We start from the raw sequence: 22,789 nt of genomic DNA, 5'->3' as shown, positions 1-22,789 counted from the left end.
TTATGGAGAAAGCAGAGATGGATTGTGCATGCAGCCGGATTATGGAGATAGCAGAGATGGATTGTGCATGCAGCCGGATCATGGAGATAGCAGAGATGGATTGTGCAGGCAGCCGGATTATGAGGATAGCAGAGATGGATTGTGCATGAAACTGGATTATGCATGCAGCTGGATTATGGAGATAGCAGAGATGGATTGTGCATGCAGCCGGATCATGGAGATAGCAGAGATGGATTGTGCATGCAGCCGGATCATGGAGATAGCAGAGATGGATTGTGCATGCAGCGGATCATGGCGATAGCAGAGATGGATTGTGCAGGCAGCCGGATTATGGAGATAGCATAGGAACATGAGTAGGCCATTCAGCCCCTCGTGCCTGCTCCGCCATTTGATAAGATCATGGCTGATCTGTGATCTAGCTCCATATACCTGCCTTTGGCCCATATCCCTTAATACCTATGGTTGCCAAAAAGCTATCTATCTCAGATTTAAATTTAGCAATTGAGCTAGTATCAATTGCCGTTTGCGGAAGAGAGTTCCAAACTTCTACCACCCTTTGTGTGTAGAAATGTTTTCTAATCTCACTCCTGAAAGGTTTGGCTCTAATTTTTAGATTGTGCCCCCTACTCCTAGAATACCCAACCAGCGGAAATAGTTTCTCTCTATCCACCCTATCTGTTTCCCTTAATATCTTATAAACTTCGATCAGATCACCCCTTAACCTTCTAAACTCTAGAAAATACAACCCCAATTTGTGTAATCTCTCCTCGTAACTTAACCCTTGAAGTCCGGGTATCATCCTAGTAAACCTACACTGCACTCGCTCCAAGGCCAATATGTCCTTCCGAAGGTGCGGTGCCCAGAACTGCTCACAGTACTCCAGGTGCGGTCTAACCAGGGTTTTGTATAGCTGCAGCATAACTCCTGCCCCCTTGTACTCTAGTCCTCGAGATATAAAGGCCAGCATTCCATTAGCCTTCTTGATTATTTTCTGCACCTGTTCATTACACTTCAATGATCTATGTACCTGAACCCCTAAGTCCCTTTGGACATCCACAGTTTTTAACTTTTTACCATTTAGAAAGTACCCTGTACTATCCATTTTTGATCCAAAGTGGATGACCTCACATTTGTCTACATTGAATTCCATCTGCCACAGTTTTGCCCATTCACCTAATCTATCAATATCACTTTGTAATTTTATGTTTTCATCTACAATGCTTACAATGCCACCAATCTTTGTGTCATCGGCAAACTTAGATATGAGACTTTCTATGCCTTCATCTAAGTCGTTAATAAATATTGTGAATAAATGAGGCCCCAAGACAGATCCCTGCGGGACTCCACTAGTCACATCCTGCCAATGTGAATACTTACCCATTATCCCTACTCTCTGTCGCCTTTCGCTCAGCCAATTTCCTAACCAAGTCCATACTTTTCCCTCGATTCCATGGGCTTCTAATTTAGCTAACAGTCTCTTATGTGGGACCTTATCAAATGCCTTCTGGAAGTCCATATAAATAACATCCATTGACATTCCGCTGTCCACTACTTTAGTCACCTCTTCAAAAAATTCAATCAGGTTTGTCAGGCATGACCTACCTTTCACAAATCCATGCTGGCTCTCCCTGATTAACTGAAAATTCTCGAGGTGTTCAGTCACCCTATCCTTAATTATAGACTCCAGCAATTTCCCCACAACAGATGTTAGGCTAACTGGTCTATAATTCCCCGGTTTCCCTCTCTCTCCTTTCTTAAAAAGCGGAGTGACATGTGCAATTTTCCAATCTAGAGGGACAGTTCCTGAATCTAGAGAACAAATTGATTGAGCAGAGATGGATTGTGCATGCAGCCAGTTAAGGGCGCATTGGAATCGTGTTTTAGGTGGGGCCAGACTCCAGCTTTGTGTTTATATGGAATTCTTGACCTTTCTTTAACATTTAATTTTAATTCCAGTTTTCCTTTTGCACATCCAGACCAAGTTTCAATTTTAGTTACGTACTTTCCCAGTGAACTCAGTCAAAGAAAACTCCAGCATGTTATACATGTCAGTCAGCAAAGGTGCAAAAAGAGAAAGGAATTTGCTGTCATTATTGACAATTCAGTGAAAAGTTCCAGTCAATGAACATGTTACCAATAAAGCCAAGCGAGTCCTAGGATACATCTTGAGCATCATTTAATTACAAACTAAATCAAGTTATTCTAACCCTGTACAGATCATTGGCACGGCTACATTTGGAACAATGTTTGTAGTTTTGGACAACCAGCCTTCAAAAAAGACATGGTGGGAGTTCGGAGAAACCTGACAAATAAGAGTCTAGATTTCAACACAGTGTAAGGATGCAAGAAGAAAGAACGGCTTGTAGACCAGTTTGTTTGAAGCTTAGAATGACAAGAGAAGAAAGTTCAGGTCATAAAAGTATCAGTAAAATGGACATAGACAAGAAAGGCTGTGAAAGGAAAGGTGAAGGTTTGAGATTACAGAGGGATCGCCTATCAGATAACAAACTATGTCTTCTATACTGTACATGAGTGTGAGAGAGGTGTTAGAAGAGCATCTCCAGAGATTGGGGCAGTATCTGAGTCTTGAACGGACTGGTTCCTCTTAGAGAGTTAAGGGTTATTGAGGTAAAAAGAAGTGTTTCACATAACAGTGGAAACTGAGTTTTTTGGAGGCAGAAATGAAGGAGATATGGGAATTCACTTGAGGTCAGAGAAGTTAGTGAGACCAAGAATACCAATAGATGACGGATAAAGGGTGGAACCAAAAGTTAGAGGGAGTAGCTGTTGGTTAGAGAAATGATAAAACTGTGGCCTAGAAATTGGAACAGTCCCTGCACTGGAATAGGTAGGCCCAAGGAGTACCCGATATTGGGCCTCGGGCCTCATTTAAATGAGACCGGCGAGTTGCGATATGCATGCTGGGAACCCCAGGCAGCTTGCTGGCGAATTGCCATTGGATTTTGGGCTGCTGCTTCGCTGGGAACGATCCTCCGGTCGGTCCTGGTGGGGGTGGACAATCGACAGAGAGAAGGAAGGTGATTTGGAGGGGAGGAGGCAATCAGGATGGGGCTGAGTGGGAGTCGACAACAGTCGTTGGCACTGCAGTGAAGCCGGGATGAGCACCCCTGCTCTTTAAAGGTCACTGGTTAGGTTGCATTTCGATCAATGTTTTTCTGAACGTAGTCGGCCCGGCACTGGCTGTGTTCAGGGAAAACCAATTTTGCAAAGACAGCCTCGAACAGGTGTTCGGCCCTTTATTTGCATATGCAAAGGACCCAACGCCTGTTTCAGGTGCGGGCCCCGGGCGGCTCATTTTCTTCCTTTACCAATATGGTGGGCTGTGCACTTCCGGCCTGGAATATTCGTGTGCACGCCGCCCGCCATACTGGATGCTTTGGCGCCCATTTTATGCCCGTAAAATGGGCGCAGCGTCAACCAATTTCTAGGCCTGTGTGTCGGAAAAATTTAAATATTTTCCAGGCCACATCATAGGAAGGTGATAGAGATTCAGCCTTTGTATTTCAAAGGGAGTAGAAGTTGAGTGATTTGAGGTCTGATGGAATTTAATTAAATTGTTAAAAATACTGTAAATTGTGTTCTGATGCTTTTGCTTTAAACTACAATGCCAGCTATTCATAAAGGTCATGCACTAAAAATTGTGTTTTGTCTGTTCATTGTAAAACATATCTGAATTCTATAGACATAAAAATACGAGTGGTTTCCTCCAATCAGAGAGTTTAGAAGAATGGCCCATGAAAAACTGTTCCTTGTCATTTGAAAATGTGAGCCTTACTCTCGATTAAAATATGTACATTATTCAAGGGCCCTATAAAATGTGAAAATTACATTAACAGATCCACAATCAGCCAATGACATCAGTCTTGCCAGATAATTTCTACCAGGTTTTTATTTTAATCTTCTCTTGGAAAAATCCCTCCCTCCAGTTAAATAATGCTTTTTTGCACTTTTGGAGTCAGCAACGTAACTCATGGAAACAAAACCCTATATTACATGGGCAGGTGCACAATATCATCTGACTAATCAGCCCCAACAGTGCCACTTACGACAAATAACTTTTTATACTGGGATTTAAGATTGCACAGAGCAGAATGGTAGGGAATTGAATCTTTTATAAAAAAACGCACACATCCAAAGTCTACAACTGAGAAATACAAAGCATACCAATACATCCGTAAAAATTTCTAAATATAGTCAAGCAGGAGATTAAACAGGGCAACGGCTGGCTATAGTATAGAGTTGCTTGTACTGGCTGTCGACACTTGATACTGCGTGCATGGTTCATCACGTCAAACTATATAACTAATAATACTGGTTACCACAAAGAGACTACAGCTGTTTATAATGCAGTGAAGTGAAGCAGATGTATTTTACGAATGTGGCTAAGGTAAACAAAATTAAAGAACAGGAACTTCACACTGACAACAGAGCCCGTAATATTAACTATGAAACTGGAATAGACTTTTCTTTCCTTGTGTGGTTACTGCTGTGTTACCAAAAAAGTCATTTCAGTGGGTTATTGGTTACTGTGAACCACAATATGTTTGGTGATAAAATAGCTCTTTCTATGTTGTAGATGTTTGAGCTGTAAAATTATTGCATTTTTGCAACAAAAAAAGTTATTCCAGCACAAATGCATGTCTTCACTATTTCCAGCGAGACCCTGTACTCAGCATATGGGATGTGGACTTCCTTTTTGAAGACTCTAAATTATTGGTTAGTCTCCAGCTGTGGGAAATGGTACATTAACCAGTTGTAGGAGGGGACCAAATCACAACCAAAGTTTAAAATACAGAAAACGACAGCATCACAGCTTTAGGTGTCAGTAATGGCTCAGGTGGTAGCACTCTCGCCTCTGGGTCAGAAGGTTGTGGGTTCAAGCCCCACTCCACGGACTTGAGCACAAAATCTATTCTGACACTCCAGTGCAGTACTGAGGGAGTGCTGCACCGTCTTTCAGATGAGATGTTAAACCGAGGCCCTGTCTGTCCTTTCAAGTCGATGTAAAAGAAGAAGAGCAGAGGAAGTTCTCCCTGGTGTCCTGGCCGATACTTATCCCTCAACCAACATCACTAAAACAGAACATCTGGTCATTATCACATTGCTGTTTGTGGGACCATGCTATGCGCATATTAGCTGCCGCATTTCCTACATTACAACAGTGGCTACACTTCAAAAGTACTTCACTGGCTGTAAAGTGCTTTGGGAAGTCCTGGGGTTGTAAAAGGTGCTATATAAATGCAAGTCTTTGTTTCTTTCTTTTTTAGCAATTTACCAAAGCTTACTATTTCAAAACTTTACCAAAGTAACCAAAGCAAGTACAGGGGTGGGAGCAGGGGAGACTGCACCTAAGTGTGCCTATAAGGTGAAAGGGTGTGGGTGTACTAACGCAAAGTTATCCCGAGTTGTTCAACAAAGAGTCAGCATGGGGGTGGGATGATTTACAACTAGGAGATAAGGACAGAGATGCTGTTGTGAGTCAATCTATTAAAGCTTGTTACTTAGTAACCACTCGGGCTTGTATCATACGGCAATTATTGTTGAAGGATTAACAACCCTTTTGTAATGGGAAAATCTGCTAACAAAACAAAAACATATCTTCAAAAGCCACTGTTGGGAAGTCCAAATGTGTGGTAGAGTGGTGCCTATTTTTTACGTTAACACAATTTTTCTGAATTTTCAAACAGGAAACAGTTCTGGTTTCCTGGCAAAATTCCTCCCTCACCTAATAGCACCAAAAAAAATTACTAGTGCTAGAGCAGAATAGCTACTGCGTTTCCCTTCATAGCAAAAGTCATTGCACCGCAAACATAATTAGGTGTGCGTGAAGTGCTTTGGATATTTCAGTAGGATAAGGTGCTATATAAATGCAAGTACTGTTACACTTCAAGTTAACTTTACCTCTGTCCTGAATCAAAGCCTTTGGATTTAAGAAATACAGGAAAAATGAACAAAATTAAAGAGCTGAAGTTAAAAAATTAAATAATAAAAATTAAACTAAATAATCAAAATTTCACCATTTGGGAGTGAAGTCAGGAAGCACGTATTCACACAAAGGGTAGCAGAAGTCTGGAACTCACTCACCCAAAAACCTGCTGGGGCTAGGTCAATTGAAAATTTCAAAACTAAGATTGATAGATTTGTATTAGGCAAGGGTATTAAGGGATATGGAACCAAGGCAGGTAAATGGAGTTAAGATACAGATCAGCCATGATCTAATTGAATGGCGGAACAGGCTCGAGGGGCTGAATGGCCTACTCCTGTTCCTATGTTCCTATTTTATGTCTGACATTACAGCCGATGATGTCAATCACAGAACAGGACCAGGCTTTTCTGACCTTGTCTGATTACTGCTGTGTTCAAAGTTAGTAAATTGCAAAATATGTACTGCAGGGAGCATGAACCAATCCTGATGTCATTCTCATCCCTCATATATGTTGTGAGATGCTTTGTTTGAGAATTTTCAATGAAAACTTTCTCTCTTCCCCCATCCCCATCAACAACATTTGTGTAGCACCCCTCATGTATGAGAATGTTTCAAGGCACACAATCATGAAGAAAAAGAGGATATCACAAGATATTAATGAATGGGGAAGTTCATTCGGCCCATCTTAATTCATCCTTCCAGAATAACCCTACAGTCTCCCCCTTGCTCCATCTAATGATTTTTGAAATGGGTGTTTGCCTCCATCACTCAGCCTAGAAGTCCATCCCAAGTGTTGATCACTCTTTGCATGAAGAAAAACTTCCTGATAACAGTCCTACAGTTACTTTTTACTAGTCTGAACTGCCCCCACCTGTCTTACTGCCACAGCTTAATTTAAAGTAGTAATCCATTAAACTTTTCCACACTATTTAGTATCTTATGTGCCTCAATAAGGTCACCTCTCAGATACCTCCTTTCCAGGTTGTAAAGCCCAAGTCTCTTCCGCTGTTCCTCATAACTCCGATCCCTAACATTAGGTGACCAGAAATAATCACAGTACTCAAGGTGCAGTCTGACCAGAGCATTATAGAGTTTGATCACAACTTCCTTTGATGTATTTTACTGTTTTGATTATGTAGTTGAATATTCTATTGGCCTTGCTGGTTGCTGCTTTGCAATGGTTGGACATATTGAGCTTTGAGCTCTGTACTTGTCTGCATGGCTGAAGTCATACCTATCACAAAGGAAGATGGAAGTGGTGGTTGGAGGCCAATCATCTCAGCCCCAGGACATTGCTGCAGGAGTTCCTCAGGGCAGTGTCCTAGGCTCAACCATCTTCAGCTGCTTCATCAATGACCTTCACTCCATTATAAGGTCAGAAATGGGGATGTTTGCTGATGATTGCACAGTGTTCAGTTCCATTCGCACCCCTCAGATAATGAAGCAGTCCGTGCCCACATGCAGCAAGACCGGGACAACATCCAGGCTTGGGCTGATAAGTGGCAAGTAACATTCGTGCCAGACAAGTGCCAGGCAATGACCATCTCCAACAAGACAGAGTCTAACCACCTCTCCTTGACATTCAACGGCATTACCATCAGCGAATCCCCCACTATCAACATCCTGGGGGTCACCATTGACCAGAAACTTAACTGGACCAGCCACATAAATACTGTGGTTACAAGAGCAGGTCAGTGGCTGGGTATCCTGTCTCCCCAAAGCCTTTCCACCATCTACAAGGCACAAGTCAGGAGTGCGATTGAATACTCTCCACTTGCCTGGATGACTGCAGTTCCAACAACACTCAAGAAGTTCGACACCATCCAGACAAAACAGCCCGCTTGATTGGCACCCCATCGACCACCCTAAACATTCACTCACTTCACCACCGGCGCACGTGGCTTCAGTGTGTACCATCTACAGGATGCACTGCAGCAACTCGCCAAGGTTTCTTTGACAGCACCTCCAAAACCCACGACCTCTACCAGCTAGAAGGACAAGGGCAGCAGGCACATGGGAACAACACGACCTGCACGTTCCCCTCCAAGTCACACACCATCCTGACTTTGAAATATATCGCCGTTCCTTCATCGTCGCTGGGTCAAAATCCTGGAACTCTCTACCTAACAGCACTGTGGGAGAAGCTTCACCATACGGACTGCAGCGGTTCAAGAAGGCGGCTCATTGCCACCTTCTCAAGGGCATTTCGGGATGGGCAACAAATGCTGGCCTTGCCAGCGACGCCCATATCCCATGAACGAATAAAAAAAATTACATTTCATTTGCCATTGTTTGCCCCACCCAGATATTTTGTTTATCTAATTCTGTAATTTCTCGACTGCCTCCTTCAATTCCACTGCCCTTCCAAGATTGGCACTGTCTGCAAATTTGCATTGAATTTCTGAATCCAAGTAAGTTATGCAAATCAGAAGCAGTAGTGGTCCCAACACTGAGCCCTGGGGCATCCCACTCAGTACTTATCCCCACCTTGATATTACTCTCCTAATCAGTACATTTTGTTTTCTACCCTTCAGCTGATTGCTGATCCATTCCCAAGTTCTGCCCTAAATCCCCACAGCTTTGAACTTAACTTGTAACCTTTCATATGGAACTTTTACAAATTCCTTTTGGAAGTCTAGGTATACAACATCATAATGTTTATCACAGTTGACTTCGGTTTTCACATCAAGTTGGGAGAAAAGAATTAAGGCAAGGGACCGAAGACATGAATAAAAACCGAGCAAGCTGAGAAATGTGGATGGAGTGAGATGGGCCAGGGGTGTGGAATGATTTGTAAGCTAGGACAAAGAGCTTGAAATCAGTACATTGGGCAACATGGAACCAGTGGAGCTTTGCGAAGATGTGTGATCTGAGATGCGAAAGGTCTCAGGTTGCAGAGCTTTGGATTCATTGAAGTTTGTGAAAGGAGCAGACCAGTAATGATATTCAAGGAGTTAATATTCAATGTGATAAAGGCATGGGTTAGAGTTTCAGCGGCAGAAAGAAAGAGGTGGAACGTAAATGGGCAATGTTCCTGAAATGGAAAAATGCAGTCTAAAAAATTGAGTGGATGCAGAGCATAAAGGGCAACGGATGGTGAAAAGAGACAACGAGGTTGCAGAGCAGCTGCTCCAGCCTGAGTGGGTAGCTTGAAAGGTTGATGGAAGCATCGCCAGAGCATCGTAGGTGCTAATGACAACAACAGGAACCAAAAAAGGATAGCTTTAGTTTTGCTGATGTTGAGCTGGAAGAAATTACAACTTATCCAAGATTTGATGTCAGAGAGACAGTCAGACAGAACGGTGATAGCCTTAAAGTCAACGATGTGAAAGGTGATCCTACAATAATGGATAATGTCACTAATGGGTAGCATGTAAGTAACAGGAGGTGACTGATGATGGAACCCTGGGGCACACTACAGGTAACTGTTCAGGCATGGAAGGAGAAATTGTTTGAGATGAAGTGTCCATATTAAAAAAAAGAACCAGGTTATCACATGATATTGGACCATGGAAGAGAAACAAGGGAGACGAACTCAATGGTTGACAGTGTCAAAAGCAGCAGACAGGTCAAGCAAGAAAAGGAGAGATAACATGGTCTATGGTAAAAGTCATACAAGATGCAACTGGTGAGGATGGTGTCAATGCTATGGGGCGGGGAGGTGTAAATTGGATTTTAGGGATTCTAAGGGGGAACGATGGGACAGGTGGGTGCGGGGCTGGGAGGGAACAGAGTCATACCCCAAATGCATTTCTATTATCAGCAGTCCTATTAAAATGAATAGGTTTGGGACATACGTAGGCAGGAGAGAATGGAGATCACAGTAAAACATCACCATTCGAGACGAGTCGGTTGCTCTACTTGGGATGGGGAGGTGGGACAGAGCTGTAAGATTGCAGATAAAAATATGGAAACCACTTGAGGATTTTCCTGTGGGTGTGAAAATACCATTGCCTTTGATATGTGTACGAGATACACTCAATCAACAGACAAATTCTCAACATCTGATTTTCCCATTTAAGGAAAAAGAATTTGAAAGAATTAAGAAGCAACCAAAAATTATATATACACATCAAATTTATATGATAATACTTATTTTAAAAGGGTCAGGAGACAAACCTGGAAATTATAGAGCAGTAAATTTAACATCAGTTGTTGAAAAAAATCTCCAAAAAGTATTTTAAGGGATCAAATGAGAGAAAATTTTAAAAAGCAAACAGCATGGATTAAAGATAAGAAAGTCATTAGTGACATGGTGGACACAGGAAATGCGGCTGATGTTATATACTTTGTTTTTGAAAACGTTTTGACAAGGTTCCATATTGACAATTAATGGCTGAGGTAAGCAGCCGTAAAACAGGGAGTGAAGTAGGACGCTGAACAGAAAGTTAGCTTAAAAACAGGAAACAGAGGGTGCGCCAATGCTGGGAACTCTTCAAACTGGATAGAACAGATTATAGTAAAAAGGCAAACAATCTACTGGATGAAAGGAACAAAGAACAAATCGAATTTGCATTACTGCTCTCAGTCTTTGCTCATTCCCAATCTAGGGCACTGTGTGCAGTTCCAGTCACAAATCACAAAAAGGATATTAGTACCTTTGAAGGGGTACAAAATCAAGCAATGAAAAAGTTATATGAGGAAAGGTTCAGGAAGTTTGGTTGTGTTTTTTGGAAAATAGGTGACCACTTTAAGGTGACCTGTTAGAAGTTTTCAAAACAGTGAAGGTGAATGACCAAGTTAATCCAATCATGTTGCTCATTATTGCAAAAGGTTCAAATAATATGGGGCCTAAATTAAAGATTAAGGGGTAGAATTTCCACGGGGGTTTTCCTGATCTCCTGTTGTAACTTCAGCTGAAGGGTTTCCGCTGATCTTGTGCTGAAGTTGCAGCAGGAGATCGGATAATCACTAAAACAGATTATCTGGTCATTATTACACTTCTGTTTTTGGGACCTTGCTGTGCGCAAATTGGCTGCCGTGTTTCCTACATTACTACAGTGACTACACTTTAAAAGTACTTAATTGGCTGTAAACAGCTTGGGGACGTCCTGAGATAGTGAAAGGTGTTATATAAATGCAAGTTCGTCCGTTCGAACCCACAAGGAAATTCCATACGGCAAATCTAGGAATAAGAGAAGCCCACAGAAATAGAAATGGGTTTAAGAGGAAACATATCTTTCTGGACAAAGAAAGGATTGAGGAAAATTGGGAGAACGTGAAGTGAAATCAATCAAAAGGGATGGGCTTGTTGGGCCAAATGATTCCCTTCATGGAAAAATCAACAAGAAATATTTACTACGAAGCTATGAAAGGTTTTTGGTAAAACACTAATATTGATAAATAATAGATACAATGATTGCTTGCCCCAATTTATTACCAAACTTCCCAAATTAATGATTCAACCTGGAACAGCTGGGATTCAATCACTAGTCTCCTCCTGACCCTAACTCAGTAATCTCCTCCTGACTTGCATTTCTTCTAACACTGGACCCCTCCTCACCCAGAGCTTCATCTAAAATGCAACGGTCCATGTCCTCACCTAGAATATATCCCACACTCCCACCACCCTATCCTCTCTAAATTCCACTGGCATACCATGCCCCAATGTGTTGATTTCAAAATCGTTGTTCTTGTTTCCAAACCTCTCCATGGCCTTGCCCCATCCTACCTCAGTAATCTCTTCCTGACCCTACCTCAGTAATCTCCTCCAGACCCTACCTCATTAATCTCCTCCTGACCCTACCTCATTAATCTCCTCCTGACCCTACCTCAGTAATCTCCTCCTGACCCTACCTCAGTATTCTCCTCCTGACCCTACCTCAGTAATCTCCTCCTGACCCTACCTCAGTAATCTCCTCCTGACCCTACCTCAGTAATCTCCTCCTGACCCTACCTCAGTAATCTCCTCCTGACTTGCATCTCTGCACATGCCATCTGCTCTTCTAACACTGGACCCCTCCTCACCCAGAGCTGACTCCACTCTACCAACAACAGCTGCTTGTTCAACCACTGTGCTCTTACCCTCTGGAATTCTGCACTTAGTTCCCTCCGCCTTGCCGCCATCTTCATTAATTTCAAGAAATACCTCAAGACCCTCCTCTCTGACCATGCCTTTGGTTCCCCATTGTAGCCCCTCCATTCCCCTTTGCTATGCTATGCTCAATATATCCTTTTCTTCCTTATTGTAAAGAGCTCAGAGATCTCACAGCATTTGAGAAGCATTATATAAATGTTGTTGCTGTTGCAGTCTGTGCTGAATTAGCCAGTCACAGTCCAATGGTATACAATTAGCTTCAGTGACTCCAGGATATGAAGGAGAAACAAATTTGCTAGGACTTTACTCCTGATCACCATCAGTGGCTCTCCTGGAATTGCATGTTTGGGCATTTTGCAAATACTGGACTGTATTTGGGTGCAATGCCCCAACAAGGGTGGAGGGCCTGCTGATGTTCCCTGTATGGACCCACAAATGAAGAATCACCACTTGTGTGCGGTTCTGGAGGGCATGTCATCCATCTTCAGGAGAGGAGGGAAATTCTGAAGATAAAAGGAACATGTTCCAGGAGATGATTTTAATTGTACTTCAAGTTTCAAAATAGACCAAAATCCAACTTCAGGTCAAAAACCCTCACTGTTGATAGGCCAAATAACCCAAAACTAGTTGTGATTTAGGATACACAGGTGCCATAAGATAAATAGAGGAGGAAGGCAATTTGTCCCATTAGACTATTCATCTAGAAAGCCAATAATTTCCCATCACAGCATCCAACTGTCTCTTGAATGACTCACCGTTTTTGAAACTACTTGTCCTATTGCTTATGTTCACTTTGAACTAGTGATCCAGATTTAGCTTTTCTATACCTTTAATAGGTCCACTCTCAAGCACTTCATTTTACGCTTGAAGAGCTCAATTTCTCCAGACTTTCTTCATAATTCAATCCTTTGGCACCAGAGAGGCAGCTCACCACCACCTTCTCAAGGGTAATTAGGGATGGGCAATAAATGCCGGCCTCGCCAGCGACGCCCACATCCCATGAACGAATAAAAAAAAAGATCAAGCCTAATAAGCTCTCCTCAGCACCACCTCTGAGGCTTGAGTGTGTCCTTTATGCCTTGGTAACAAAACCAGACACGTGACTTGGGTGTGGTCCGACCAGAACACTCTATAGTTTCAGCCTGCCATCCTCTAGATTTATACGCTACTGATTTAACACAGTCAGCATTCTACTTGATCAGACAATTGCTGCTCTAGTGTCTAGATATTTAGGCTGAGGTTTTCCACTTAAGTGCTCGCCAGCCAGAGATTTTTCTGTCCTGTAAAATGAATGGGAAAGAGGTTTGAGAGAGAAAAAAAAATTGGTGAGCTCACAAGCAGAAATCCCCAGCCATTGAGTACAGAGTCCATTAAAACCCTTAGCTCTCTTTCAATTTCACTCTAAGCTAGCACCATTCACACTGTGTATAAATACAAAAGATTTTATCACCACCTTCTCCCCTATGCATTTACATTCTCATCTAGATTTGTTATTTCTTTCTTTTATTGTGGTCTGCAAGTAAAATAAGATGCATCAATACAACGTCACAAGCATGTTGATGGCATCTGAACACATCTTCCAGATTTCTCACAGAATAGTTAGAAACCAAGAGTACTCCAGAAGACTCTGTCAGCCCTGTGGAACAACAACTTGCATTTATATTTTACCTTTAACCGTTCCTACGTGCTTTACAGGAACACCACGGCAGGAGGGGAGAAATTAGGAGGGGGCAACCAAAAGCTTGGTCGAAGAGATGGGCTTTGAAGAAGTTTCTAAAAGGAGGAGAGGTTCATTGAGGAGTGCCAAAACATCATTTAAAAAGACAAATCACAGCTTTTACAGAAGCAAACAAAAAAAACACAAAAATTCCCACAGTAGAGGCCATCGCTCCTGCAAAGACAGAATGAACACAATGGCTCAGAGTAAAATCGTCCAGGAGATCCTGTACATCAGAGAACTTAATGGCTGATCACAAATAAAATAAATACTACAGAGACAAGTGGGTAAATTGTATACCAATTGAGACAACATGGGCAATGTGTAATTATGTCTCCTCAAAATGAGAATAGTTAAATCATAAGAGATCAAAAATATAACAACTGGTTTGTACTGGAAATGGGTGAGCCATAGTGATCAGAAATGTTCCAGTTTGATCCCTGGTCTTTCCTGAGTTAGCTGATCTGAATCTGAACGTGGTAGGGATGCTATAGTTAACCTCAACATCTCTGGGTAAGGGAGGGGAAAATCAACTAAGATTCCTGGTCCTCATCGCTATCTAAAGGTGCCTGCTGGGCGAGGACAAGATTGGATGCAGCAGTGATGAGCGCTACAGTTAAATAGCTTGGTGACACTCACTGTTTAGGCTCACACATACAGTGGCCACTTAGGTGGGGTTCATGAACATGCCTTGAAACAGTATTCCAGAAAGGAGTCAAGGAGCAGAGAAAACGGATGGAAAAAGCAAGATAAATAGAAAGAGACAGCAAGAACATTTGGTAAACTGTATCGGTTCTCTAGAACCCTTCCCCTGTCACTCTTCTAACAAGATGGCAGTATAACTCCATGTCCAGAACTAGCCGTGCCTCTACCCAAGCTGTTCCAGTACAGCTACAACACTGGCATCTACCCGACAATGTGGAAAATTGCCCAGGTATGGCCTGTCCACAAAAAGCAGGATAAATCTAATCCGGCCAATTACTGCCCCTGCAGTCTACTCTCAATCATCAGCAAAGTGATGGAAGGTGTTGTCGACAGTGCTATCAAGTGGCACTTACTCACCAATAACCTGCTCACCGATGCTCAGTTTGGGTTCCGCCAGGACCACTCGGCTCCGGGCCTCATTACAGCCTTGGTCCAAACATGGACAAAAGAGCTGAATTCCAGAGGTGAGGTGAGAGTGACTGCCCTTAACATCAAGGCAGCATTTAACCGAGTGTGGCACCAAGGAACCCTAGTAAAATTGAAGTCAATGGGAATCAGGGGGAAAACTCTCCAGTGGCTGGAGTCGTACCGAGCATAAAGGAAGATGGTAGTGGTTGTTGGAGGCCAATCATCTCAGCCCCAGCACATTGCTGCAGGAGTTCCTCAGGGCAGTGTCCTGGGCCCAACCATCTTCAGCTGCTTCATCAATGGCCTTCCCTCCATTATAAGGTCAGAAATGGGGATGTTCGCTGATGATTGCACAGTGTTCAGTTCCATTCGCAACCCCTCAGGTAATGAAGCAGTCCGTGCCCACATGCAGCAAGACCGGGACAACATCCAGGCTTGGGCTGATAAGCGGCAAGTAACATTCGCGCCAGACAAGTGCCAGGCAACGACCATCGCCAACAAGAGAGGGTCTAAACACCTCCCCTTAACATTCAACGACATTACCAACACCAAATCCCCCACCATCAACATCCTGGGGGGTCACCATTGACCAGAAACTTAACTGGTCCAGCCACATAAATATTGCGGCTACAAGAGCAGGTCAGAGGCTGGGTATTCTGTGGCAAATGACTCAACTCCTGACTCCCCAAAGTCTTTCTACCATCTACAAGGCACAAGTCAGAAGTGTGATGGAATACTCTCCACTTGCCCGGATGAGTGCAGCTCCAACAACACTCAAGAAGCTCGACACCATCCAGGACAAAGCAGCCCGCTTGATTGGCACCCCATCCACCACCCTAAACATTCACTCCTTTCACCACCGGCACACTGTGGCTGCAGTGTTTACCATCCACAGGATGCACTGCTGCAACTTGCCAAGGCATCTTCGACAGCACCTCCCAAACCTGTGACCTCTACCACCTAGAAGGACAAGAGCAGCAGGCACATGGGAACAACAGCACCTGCACATTCCCCTCCAAATCACACACCATCCCGACTTGGAAATATATCGCTGTTCCTTCATCGTTGCTGGGTCAAACTCCTGGAACTCCCTACCTAACAGCACTGTGGGAGAACCTTCACCACACGGACTGCAGCGGTTCAAGAAAGCAGCTTATCACCACCTTCTCAAGGAAAATTAGGGATGGGCAATAAATGCTGGCCTTGCCAGCGACGCCCACATCCCATGAAACGAATAAAAAAAAACCTTTCTGTATAATTTAGCTTTACCTGAGCTTCAGGATTCAGATTAGGAACTTGCGTCTTCTGAGATAACAGAAAAAGCAGAATCAGCTATTGTAGAAATCCAGGGTCTGAAGCTTCCTATAAGAAAGGCAAACATCACCAAGCAGCTACATTAACTAAATGACATAACTTTATGTTGAAGATTGGAATCTTCCACGATACTTTCAATAACACAACTATTTCTCGGATCCACAAAAAATGAAACCATCTCTAAACTGTGGATCAAACATTTCTCTTAGCAGTGACCTAAAAATATATTATTAGAGAACTGCTCCCTGAGAGGAAACACCACCAGGATGAACTTTATCTTATGCAGATGTTACCTATCTCCATTCCTTCTGAATAGCTTTAGATCAGGGGTGTGAAACATACGGCCTGCGGACCAGATTCGACTCGTGGAACAGTTTCATCTGGCCCGTGATGCCCTGCGCTTAAGGTTGCCAAGTCTTTTGAAATAAGACATGAATCTTCCGGGCACTGCTTCTAACAGCCTGCGCCTTTTATTTTTCTTGCCACTGTAGCGCGTCCCCCTCCCGCCCCCCGGCATAGAGAGCCGGCACCCACTTGGGGTGACTGGAAACAGGACCGGCTTGTGGAGGAGAGAGTTGCGTAATTGGACGGGGCTGGACTGGGTGAACAGAGACTAGGGGTCGTGAGATTGGGACTCAGGAGGGGGGGTTGGTGAAATTGGTGAGACCCTAGTTTTTCACATATTTTGCAGAAGGGACCTGAAACAGCTGCAGGGCCCTTCTTTGCATATTTAAATTGATCCAACGCTGATTTCAGGCGGCCGCCTAAAAACAGTGAGGCCCAATATGGCAGCGAGCATGCTGCCAGCACAGACCAGGTGCAGGGCTGTGCGCCCAGAAATTGGTATACATTGCACCCGGTTTACACTCAAAAAATTAGTACGCGAAACGCATACTAATTTTTATCCCAGTGCGTCTAAATAAGTTTTGCTGGATGTGGCCCATGCCAAGCGCCAGGATCTCTGATCAGGCCCACCATGTAAATTGAGTTTGACAGCACTACTTTAGATCTACATAAATCAACACTTTGTTAGATCTGGAAATGCCAAATGTTTACAAACATTACAATCAGAAGTAGAAGCAGTCCACTTAGAAAAATATCACATGCTCTAAACACATTGGAAAGAACTGAAATGAAATTAACAAATTGATTCATTGAAAACATAGCTTGACTGATGTCATTTACATCTCATGTAGATTTCCCTCCAGGATAAAAGGATTGCCTCTAGGCACTGATAAACTGTTATGCCAAACCAAAAGCTTTGTCTTTTGACCCATCCAAGACAGACCACTATAGGAAGTTGTAATGTTTGACATTTTTATCCAAAGTAAAATGAGCACACTCTGAAAATGGGCTGTGTTTTCCTCCATTTGCTAATCTCAGTGAAAAAGCCGTTGTGAGTAAAAAGAAACAAAACCTACTTGATACTCCAAGAGATTTTGTCACAAAGTAAAACAGAGAAAAATGTTCCCCATTATCTCCAACCTCATGACATACCATATGGAATAATTAAAAAGTGCCATTTAAAATACAAAGAACATTAGTCATAGCACTTATAACAGCAAATTTCTAATGAGTGGGAGAAATGGAGTGTGGCATGTCATATCATAACTTCCCCAAGTTCCCTAAAACCAAAATTACCCAGTGCAAAATATTTCTACACTAACTAGATGAAATAAAATTTTAAAAATACTGTGAAGGGATTTCCTCTATATGCTCATGAAATCAAAAATGTGTTTATGATTTTGTTACACCTAGTGCACAGAGGAACCCTCCCCTCTAGGGTTCTTTCTATATATTTTGGAAACGGTTCACCAGTTAAACCACACATCAATAGCTGTCAAATAAAAAATTCCTTGGGACACGATATGCAATCTCCTTGGAATTCTGATGGAAAATCATTATATATTAGCATGAAAAAAAATCCAAGAAGCATTGGTAACCACAAGATGATCTATATCCAGTATCTGGGGGAAGCCTGAAACCTCCAACGAGGGGAAACCTGGGGAAAATGATAAAGATTTTCTGCAGTTTTGGATTCTGACGTGGTAAAGACAACAAAAATGTTCTTTGGGGACACAGACATTTAATCTCAAGGTCAATAGACTAGTCCAGATTTAAAACTGAAATGAACATTGTACACCAAAAGTAAACAGCTTATTTTTCCCACTACATACAGTAAGTTATACACCCATATATCCAACAAAAACAAGCTATGATTACAAAATATCACAAAAAACTCTCCTTAACAGAATTCCTTGTATATCAGCCAGAACATCCAACTTTACTGAAGTATAATACTGAATATGTATTCATAGACACCATTAATTGTATCATATTTTAACCTTTTTCAATGTATTGTGTACCGTATTGATTCTCTACAATACAGGTAAAACAATCACACCTTTTTTAAAAAAGGAAAATGTCAATTCTTTTTCTACTGCCACCATTCAAAATCCTGTCAAAAAAGGTGTACTTCTTAGCACAAAAAAAATGCACAATTTACAGGTTTAAAAATTCACCGAGATTTTGGGGAAAATCAGTATGGAAATGAGACCCACTAGCCCTAATAAAATGTCTCTGTTTGAAGCTACGGTAACTGCCCAATCTGCAGCTTCATCTTTTTACTTAGCTGTAACTTTTGGGAAACAAGGTGGAAATAATCTTTGTGAGGGTGCGGGGGGGGCGGGAAGAGATGGTAGTAGGGTGGGAGTCAGGATAGGGAAGGTGGAGGAAGCAAGGAGAACAAAATGTAGAAAATCAGCATCAGAGTCATCAGGAGTGCAGGTGTGTTGTGGTATTTCTCTCATGGACTCTAAAGTTAATGTCTAACTTTGCTGACCAGCACCACTGTTATGAGCATGCAGATACCACAGGTCAACTCCATGCCTATCTTGCATAATCAGTAGAGAGATCAAGTTGTCCAAGGGGTGAACTCAAAGAATGATTGGAAACTCACCTCCCCTGCTGGTATTAACTCATAGTTTCATCATTTCTACTCTGAGCTCTATAAATTGCAGGCTGAACTTCAACCTACTATAACTGCCTTTCTTGTTTGGAACGAAGATGACTCTACTTTAATTGATTCTTCCGTCACTTTCATGATCATTAGGTCCTTGCAAGGCTCCTGGATCCAATGGCTACCTAACTGACTTACACTTTCTACAAATATGTTCCAGTAAATTACTGAAACTAGTTGGAGAGGTGTGTCCCTCTCTCATATTGAGAAAGGCAAGAACCATCTGATTGATGCCTCCTATTGGCCAATGCCATTGTAACATTTATGCCAAGATATTACAATATATTAATTGATATGGGTAAACCGTTATAAATCACTGGTTAGACCTCAGTTAGAGTATTGTGTCCAATTCTGAGCACCACAATTTAGAAAGGATGTCAAGGCCTTGGAAAGGGTGCAGAGGAGATTTACCAGAATGGTACCAGGCATGAGGGAATTCAGTTATGTGGAGAGATTAGAGAAGCTGGTATTGTTCTCCTTAGAGCAAAGAAGGTTAAGGGGAGATTTAATAGAGGTGTTCAGAATTATAAGGGTTTCGATAAAGTAGATACGGAGAAACTGTTTCCACTAGCAAGAGGGTAGGTAACCAGAGAACACAGATTTAAGATAATTGGCAAAAAAGCTAGGAGGGAGATGAGGAGAAATTATTTTACTCAGCGAGTTGTAATGATCTGGAATGCCTCAAAGGGTGGTGGAAGCGGATTCAATAATAAATTTCAAAAGGGAATTGGATATATACTTTAAAAGGAAAAATGTGTAGGGCTATGGGGAAAGAGCAGGTGAGTGGAACTAATTGTACAGCTCTTTCGAAGAGCTGGCACAGGCGGTATGACTCAATAATTCTATATTGGCAACCCATTCCAATAATGTGATTCACAAGCTGATCCATCCTGATCAGATAGGGTTTATCTACAGGAGGAATTCATGTAGTAATGAAGGGCATCTTCTCAACACAATTCATATGGCCAGTTTTTTTTAAAACAGGAATCTAGCCTGGTGCTCTCCTGGGATATTAAGATAGTTTTCAATAGAGTTGAGTGGTCTTTAGAAGTCAAAGGATTGAGAGACCTTTGCCCAGTGGAACTTTACACTTTATTCTCAACTTTGGTCATCATTTGTTGCCAATGGAGTGAGTTGCCTTGGTTTTAAATTGTCTCAAGATATGCAACAGGGATATCAGGAATGCTCTGTTGTTCTTCTCCACCCCATCTCAACGTTGGATGCAGAGAGCCTGCTCCAAGCAGTCTCCCAGCTGATAATGTCCCTACCACTCCTCATATTACTGTTTGCCCACTGTCCTCTGATTTAGTACCCTCCTACAGGTATAATTTCCCCACAGATTCACTCCTTCTTTCTGAACTGAAGACCTGAAAATCATGCCCAAGACCTTTTCTAGTTCAAGTTCTATAACTAGCTGAACTGGCCCCAACCGCTGTTGCCAATGGGCCATTTACGCTTCTCCTTATGTAGAATCAGGGATGGCTGACACAGCCTCAATTATTTATCCTGTTAAAAATTATTATTTGTTAAAGCAATACTAAGCTTTCTGAGAGAAGTAACTGATGAGGTTAATTTATCATAAGAAAAGTTTAAACTATTGAAGTGACAGATCAATGTTAGAGGAGACACAAACAAGGGTCACAGCATGTAAGTTTGTGAAATAAACCCAATGTTTGATGACAGGAAGTCTTTTATGAGATTGAACTCTCTGATAAGTTACTGAGGTTTTAAGTTAATGTTTATAGACAGACACAAACATGTAACCAATTCTGAAGTGAGTCTGATAATAGGAAGCCTGACATTTAGTTGTAATACAACAAAAAATTTTACCAGTTACTTACATCACCAGCAACCATCAAACAGATAAGAAAAATACACAGATCTCTTCTCGTCTTTTGTGGGATGGGGTGGGGCGGGGGGAAAGAAGTAAAATTAAAACTTGTGTCTAGAAAACAATCCAGCTTTTATCACAAAGATATTCAGTAAAACAACCAGAATATATATCTACCACCTGGACCTGTAATATTTTTCGCCAAAAATAGATACCTACAACAAGGGGGTTGACCTGTGATACAAGAAATTCAGAATGCTGGAACAGATGGCAGCACTTTTTTTAAATTGAGAAAGCAGAGTTAAGAATGCTTTACCTGTAGACCGCAGCATCCGACTGCATTTAATATGGAAGCATTGTGTACAACATGGTACTGAATTCCTGCCTTTACTGCTCGCAGAACTAGATCGCTATGTGTTGTTGCCCTGCAGGAGAACATTGAGAATGTAGTGAATTAAACACTATAACTGACTCACAATTCAACTTACAAAAGATCTCTTATCAAGTTCTACCCCATCCCTGATCTAATCAATCCTATGCCAATAATCTATTACAGGTTTCTATCTAAAAGGAGACAGGGCTCTCCCTTTGAAGGTTTTTAAATTACTACATTATTGCCTCCTTCCCTTTCTACTGAAGTCTCCCTGTGTTACACACCATGCACAGGCAAGCAATCTGATTTCAGGCCTCTGCCAATACTTTTTTAAAACTAGTGGTGGGGCAGAATTTTCCTCCTCCCTGTGGGGAACTACTTGGCCTATACTCAGTGCCCCCTCACCGCTGAGATTGGGAATTGTAGAAGTGAACCCCACCCTTTGTGTAGAACTTTGCTGCTCTGGAACAGGTTTGAATAGTGGAAATATTCTACAGTTTTGCTCGGATTACCGTTGGAAACTGAGGAGTATTATGCAGAACTTTTTGCAGCAGATTAAAATGGCGGGATAGAATTCATGATCAGGTAGATAGCTGAATGGTCATTTCTTGTTCCATTATTTCTTATGTTTTTTTTAAAACTGAGAAACATAGGCAAATGCCCAAGGGCCATCATGCAGGACACCACTAAAGTGAAAAGATTAAGACATAAAATGAGGTAAATCAAGAAGTAAGGAATAGATGTCTTATGAATGTTGGAGTTATCTTGACAATCTGTCAGGGATGGGGTGGTGTCTACGGCTCATACAAAGGTGCCCAATAGTTTTTACTAAACCTTACAATGCTGATGTCAGACCTTGTGATGAATTCCAAAACTTTTACATTTCATAGAATCATAGAACCTTAAAGCACAGAAGGAGGCCATTCGGCCCTTTGTGCCTATGAAAGGGCTCTCCACCTAATCCCATTCCTCTGCTCTTGCCCCGTAGCCTTTAAAATGCTACTTTGGCAAATATTTATCCATCTCACTTTTAAAAGCTACTATGGATTCAGTTATCTCTCACTATTTCTGGTCAGGCATTTATGCCCTTCAGAAAAAGTTAAACCCATCGACCAATACTGTGCACCTGTCAGTCACAAATTTTGAAAATATCCACAGTTTCAAACACTGTCATTTCATTTCAGTAATTGGCGCTACACCAGACACATCCTGGACAGGTGCATGTAGATAATTGCACTTCATTCATACAAATGAGTAAGTATTCTTGTAGCTGTCCCATTCACTAGCGTCAGTTCTGCAGCAATTCATTGGCCAGGAATAGGTTACATGGGTTTGACATTTTTTTTACAGAATCAATTGCATCACTTGCTGCATATTTTCTTTAACAAACTTACAGGTCACATAGTTTTCAAGTAACAAGTGACGTCTATACACAATC

At 42.1% G+C, this 22,789-nt stretch overlaps 1 protein-coding gene across 1 annotated transcript in view; it reads right to left on the bottom strand.

Annotated features, from left to right (window-relative positions):
• dph5 (diphthamide biosynthesis 5) overlaps nt 1-22,789 on the bottom strand; it is a 64,115-nt gene that overhangs the window by 28,643 nt on the left and 12,683 nt on the right. Inside the window, exon 3 of the mRNA XM_067990575.1 lies at nt 21,295-21,403. Within this exon, the coding sequence (XP_067846676.1) occupies nt 21,295-21,403 (109 nt within the window). The remainder of the gene's footprint in view (nt 1-21,294; nt 21,404-22,789) is intronic.

The sequence above is a fragment of the Heptranchias perlo genome, chromosome 9 (assembly GCF_035084215.1).
Source record: "Heptranchias perlo isolate sHepPer1 chromosome 9, sHepPer1.hap1, whole genome shotgun sequence".
In the NCBI taxonomy this organism is placed as follows: domain Eukaryota; kingdom Metazoa; phylum Chordata; class Chondrichthyes; order Hexanchiformes; family Hexanchidae; genus Heptranchias; species Heptranchias perlo.
The sequence above is the reverse complement of the archived record's forward strand: the minus strand, read 5'-3'. Positions and strand labels throughout refer to the sequence as shown.